Raw genomic sequence first — 6000 nt, 5'->3', positions numbered from 1 at the left:
TCATCTTGAATAAAACAATTGAGTCCCACTGAAGTACTCATAGTATAATATACATTTTAGGAAACAAGACCACTGCAGACACTAACACTAGAGTAAATTAAATTAAGGGATTACATTTAAATTCCTTTAAGGAGTGGAGAATTGCTTGTTATGTTTATGGTAGATATGTCCTGAAAAGACTGAATTGAAACAGATTGTCCCCAACTCCAACTAACACACAATAAAAAGGATTAACAAGTTCTAACAGTTTATTTTCATAGCGAGTATAGATTTCAGCATCTATATAAAAACACATTTGAAAAAAACTTTACAGATGGTAAATATTATACTTACTGTACAACAAAATAGGTCCCATGTACTGTATGCAAAAATACTGTACCAGGATTTCAGTCTAAAGGCAGTTCACACAGTACATACTGTAGTTCTTCAGCCTGAAAAATTGCAAGGGTGAGGGTTATACAATTCAGACTTAGTAAAATATTTTGCTGCTGTACCAAAATAGGGTCAATTTCAACAATGCTTCTTGGAATCTTTCAACAGAAATGAGTGAATTGTGTGTGACTAGACAAGCCTCTTGGCATCATGCTGTGTTAACATAAGACACATTATTTATATAATCTCTTGCACTTTTTGTCAACAAGAAAAATGCTTGAAACATTGGGTTGAGGAGGTGCAGTATGGGTGATCTTATGTATACATTACAGTAACTAAGCTACTCTGGTCCAAGTGTTAAATGACTGCTAATATTTATAATCAGCCTTCAGTGATACAAATGTTTAATAAAACAAGGAGATATGACATGCTTATCAGGCACAATATTTGGGGGCAGATTGCATCTATTTCCTGGAGAGGGTATAGGTCAAAGACAAAAATGCAAAAAACAAGTCTCTTTAAATGTTATCCAGCCCTTAATCTGTAACGTGAATTAAATGTGCAGTGGTGTTAACAATTTGATACCTCTACAGTGCATTCGGAAAGTATTCAGACCACTTGACTTTTTCCACATTTTGTTACTTTAGTCTTTTTCTCAAATTTATGAAATACAGTTTCCTCAATCTATACACAATACCCCATAATGAGACAAAGCAAAAACTGGTTTTTAGAAATGTTTGCAAATGTATTAAAAGGAGAAAAGGACAAATATTCAGACCCTTTGCTACGAGACTCGAAATTGAGCACAGGTGCATCCTGTTTCCATTGATCATCCTTGAGAAGTTTCTACAACTTGATTGATGTCCACCTGTGGTAAATCCAATTGATTAGACATGATTTGGAAAGGCACAAACATGTCTATATAAGGTCCCACAGTTGACAGTGCATGTCAGAGCAAAAACCAAGCCATGAGGTCAAAGGAATGGTAGGTAAAGGCCAGAGACAGGATTGTGTCGAGTCACAGATCTGTGGAAGTGTACCAAAAAATGTCTGCAGCATTGAAGGTCCACAAGTGGCCTCGATCATTCTTAAATGGAAGACGTTAGGAACCACCAAGACTCTTCCTAGAGCTGCCAGGTTTCCTCCAGACGTGACGCTTTGCATTCAGGCCAAAGTGTTCAATCTTGGTTTCATCAGACCAGAGAATCTGATATTTATCTTGATCAGAGTCCTTTAGGTGCCTTTTTGCAAACACCAAGTGGGCTGTCGTGCCTTTTACTGAGGAGTGGCTTCCGTCGGGCCACTCGACCATAAAGGCCTGATTGGTGGAGTGCTGCTGAGATGATTGTCCTTCTGGAAGATCCTCCCATCTCCACAGAGGAACTCTGGAGCTCTGTCAGTGACCATCAGGTTCTTGATCACCTCCCTAACCAAGGCCCTTCTCCCCTGATTGCTCAGCAGGTTCACCTTCCAACAGCACAAACACCTTAAGCACGCAGCCAAGACAACGCAGGAGTGGCTTCAGGACAAGTCTCAATGTCCTTGAGTGGCCCGGACTTGAACCCGATCGAACATCTCTAGAGACCTGAAAATGGCTGTGCATCGACACTCCCCATCCAACCTGACAGAGCATGAGGATCTGCAGAGAAGAATGGGAGAAACTACCCAAATACAGGTGTGCCAAGCTTGTAGCGTCAGACCCAAGAAGACTCGAGGCTGTAAACGCTGCCAAAGGTGGTTCAACAAATGTACTGAGTCTCAATACTTATGTAAATGTGAATAATTTTTATTTGTATTAAAATAAGAAATTCTAAACCTGTTTTTGCTTTTTCATTATGGGGTGGTGTGTAGATTGGGGGGGGGGGACTATTTAATACATTTTAGAATAAGGCTGTAATGTAACAAAATGTGGAAAAAGTCAAGGTCTAAATACTTTCGGAGTGCACAGTATGTATGAAGGCCAAAACAGTGTTGTAATAAACTAGAGCCGAAAGTGATGAGTAGACTGACCCAAGAAGATACTTCACATTTCAAAAAAAATAACAGCGATACAAACCATGAGCAATGACTCAAAAACAAACTACTTTGTCCAAACCAGCTTCACTTTAAATATTTAAATACTTCATATACTTTCAGACAATATAAATAATTACATTTTCCACCATTTTAAAATCAGTACCATGAACATTAACTATCCAAAAGGCACACATGCCAAGACATGTTTAACAAATACATCAGGGTAAGCATGTGCCTGATGCATTTATGGTACTATATTCATGGTACTGAGAAAAAAATGACATGTTTTCCCTGATGTATTTATTAAACATGTCTTGGCATGTGTGCCTTTTTTTGGATAGTTTTCATTACCTATCACACTGCATTGGCCCGATTTCACCGCAATAACATTACAGGCTATTCTCACTGGTAATCGCGTCAGATCAGAACCCACAATTTGTGAAGTCATGGAAAAAGAAGTAAAGGATAAGGCACTGCTTTGGAGCTTAGCTAGAGCCTTAATGTGTGCCCTGGCCTCATCACAACTGCATACAAATATTGCATTAGAATCTTGTAATTGTCTCTCCCTTGCAGGCATGTTTCATGGAAGGAATAATTCAGAAGATGCAGAATATTTAATTTAATTATAATATTCTAATAAGTCTTAACTTAAAACAAAAATAATTTACCATAGAAACTGTTTGGTAGCACATACCGTCCCCAAAGCCAAATAAGATAACAAATAAAAAGACTACATGGGTGAAATATCTACAGAGACTATATCAGTTAGACAAACCTAAATACACAGTCAGAGCTTTTTAAAAGTTCGTCTGAGACAGACTTTGGACCGGATTCAATTAAAGGCACGTTGTTAAGGCACTACACTGTTGACAAAGTCTTTTAAAAGGCAACTTTCCCTGACGTTTGAAGATCGCATTCATGGTGGAGGCTACGGATCGCAACTGAAGTGTAAATGACCTTCAAAAGTAAAGTGCTCTACGCTTTTCAACAACGGGCCTTTGATTGAATCCTAGGCGCTATTCAACTTAATAGCAATAAAGTCCTGTTTTGTATGGAAAGTCTTACAGGAGTCTAAAGAAAAGAGTGAATGTAGAGAATCCAATAAGCCGCCAATCCACTGGGCTGCACTGTTTTCCAAGAGTTACTTCCAACACAGCTTAAGAATTCAGAGCATCACATCTTAGTGCAAAGCGCCACGAGGGAAGTCGCTTGGGTTTTCATTGAATGTTTACATTTGCTCTTTCGTTACGTCATAAATAAATGCTGATCCATGTTGATACAACAACATCCAACCCAAATCAATCCCGAGCTGATTAGGACAGACACCCTGCTATGTAAGACACATTGTGTATTCATCAATGTCTTCCCTTCAATTTAGTTGAACCTGTAATGCAGCATAGGAAATTGTATTTCAGAAGTCAGGGTTATTGGGTAAAGGGTCAACACAAGGTTATCAGGATGCTAGGAAGGCGGGATTTAAAAATCTAGCAGGAACGTCTACAAATGTTATTTTTAGCTGGCCCCCTTCAATGTGTGCACTCAAACATACAATTCATTACATACAGTTCCTTCTGAAAGTATTCAGACCCCTTGACTTTCCACATTTTGTTACAGCCTTATTCTAAAAACTGATTAAATAAAATGTTTTCCTCGGCAATCTACACACAATACCCCATAATGACGAAGCAAAAACAGGTTTTTAGAAATGTTTGTAAATTTATTCAAAATCCGATATTTACATAAGTATTCAGACCCATTACTATGAGACTCAAAATTGAGCTCAGGTGCATCCTGTTTCCATTGATAATCCTTGAGATGTTTCTACAACTTAATTGGAGTCCACCGGTTGTAAGTTCACTCGATTGGACAAGGCACACCTGTCTACATAAAGGTCCTACAGTTGACAGTGCATGTCAGAGCAAAAGCCAAGCCATGAGGTCAAAGGAATTGTCCGTAGAGCTCAGAGACAGGATTGTGTCTAGGCACAGATCTGGGGAAGGGTACCAAAACATTTCTGCAGCATTTTTTATTTAACTAGGCAAGTCAGTTAAGAATAAATTCTTATTTACAATGACTGCCTACCCCAGCCAAACCTGGACGACGCTGCCCTATGGGACTCCCAATCACAGCCGGTTGTGATACAGCCTGGAATCGAACCAGGGTCTGTAGCTCGGAGAAGCAGTGCCTTAGACCGCTGCACCACTCGGGAGCCCATTGAAGGTCCAAGAACACAGTGGCCGCCATCATTCTTAAAATGGAAGAAGTTTGGAACCACCAATACTCTTCCTAGAGCTGGCCGCCAGGCCAACCTGAGCAATCGGGAAAGAAGGGTCTTGGTCAGGGAGGTGACCAACAACACAATGGTCACTGACAGAGTTCCACTATGAAGCTGGGAGAACCTTCCAGAAGGACAGCCATCTCTGCAGTACTCCACCAATCAGGCCTTTATGGTAGAGTGGCCAGACAGAAGCCACTCCTCAGTAAAAAAAGGCACATGACAGCCTGCTTGGAGTATGCTAAAAGGCACCTAGACTCTCAGACCATGAGAAACAATAGAACTCTTTGGCCTGAATTCCAAGCATCACGTGGAGGAAACCTGGCACCATCCCTATGGTGAAGCATGGTGGTGGCAGCATCATGCTGTGGGGATGTTTTTCCACGGCAGGGACTGGGAGATCAGTCAGGATCGAGGGAAATATGAACAGAGCAAAGTACAGAGATCCTCAATGAAAACTTGCTCCAGAGAAGACTCAAGGCTGTAATCGCTGCCAAACGTGCTTCAACAAAGTACGGAGTAAAGGGTCTGAATACGTATGTAAATGGGATATTTCAGTTTATTTGTAATAAATGTGCAAAAATTTCTAAACTAGTTTTTGCTTTGTCATTATGGGGTATTGTTTGTAGATTGAGGATTTTTTTTTAAATCAATATATTTTAGAATAAGGTTGTAACGTAACAAAACGTGGAAAAGGTCAAGGGGTCTGAATACTTTCCGAATGCACTGTACTCTCATACATGCAAGAGGGATATTGAGAGGCTGCAGATTGAACGCCATGCACTGCCAGTGCCATGTTTTCCTGGTTCCTTGGGAACTTGGTAACGGGGGGGAATACGTGCTTTCCTTAAAACTCATCAATCTTCTTCTGCAGGTATTTGAGGATGGAGTCCACCCCCTGCGAAGAGCCCCACACTCTCTTCAGCGCCTCGCACTCGCGTTCATTGGCCTGCTCCAGGGCGGCCCGGTTTGCGTTTCGCACCAGTGCTTTGGACTCCCGCAGGACCTACAGTGCAGCAAACAGAGCCCCCCCATCCGCCAAGAAAAAAAAAGCAAAAGGAAAGGAATATGACTTATGGATATGGATATTGGCATAGATTTGTTTAACATTTAACTCTGGGACATGACATGAGATCCCTTTTTTGTCAACAATGAAAAGATTCAGGAGAAATTCCGCAACATCCAGATATTGTGACATGATCTCAATTCAATGTATTGCTAAAAGCATTATATTAATTTAAAAACACACTCTTGGTTAGGGCCAGGATGATACCAGTATTGCAATACTCAGTCGTATCGTGGCAAGGAAACAAAACACAAAGCATATTTAACTTCTT

General features: G+C 40.5%; 1 protein-coding gene across 3 annotated transcripts in view; it reads right to left on the bottom strand.

Annotated features, from left to right (window-relative positions):
* Window positions 1-230: 230 nt before the first annotated feature.
* LOC139551202 (chromodomain Y-like protein) overlaps window positions 231-6000 on the bottom strand; it is a 32294-nt gene continuing 26524 nt past the window's right edge. For all 3 annotated transcript variants that reach the window (XM_071362658.1, XM_071362661.1, XM_071362659.1), the window contains one exon: window positions 231-5669. In XM_071362658.1, coding sequence (XP_071218759.1) covers window positions 5511-5669 — 159 coding nt within the window. In that variant the 3' untranslated portion in view covers window positions 231-5510. The remainder of the gene's footprint in view (window positions 5670-6000) is intronic.

This window comes from Salvelinus alpinus, chromosome 23 (assembly GCF_045679555.1).
Source record: "Salvelinus alpinus chromosome 23, SLU_Salpinus.1, whole genome shotgun sequence".
NCBI classification, from domain to species: domain Eukaryota; kingdom Metazoa; phylum Chordata; class Actinopteri; order Salmoniformes; family Salmonidae; genus Salvelinus; species Salvelinus alpinus.
Note: the sequence above shows the minus strand (reverse complement) of the source record. Positions and strands in the feature narration are given on the sequence as shown.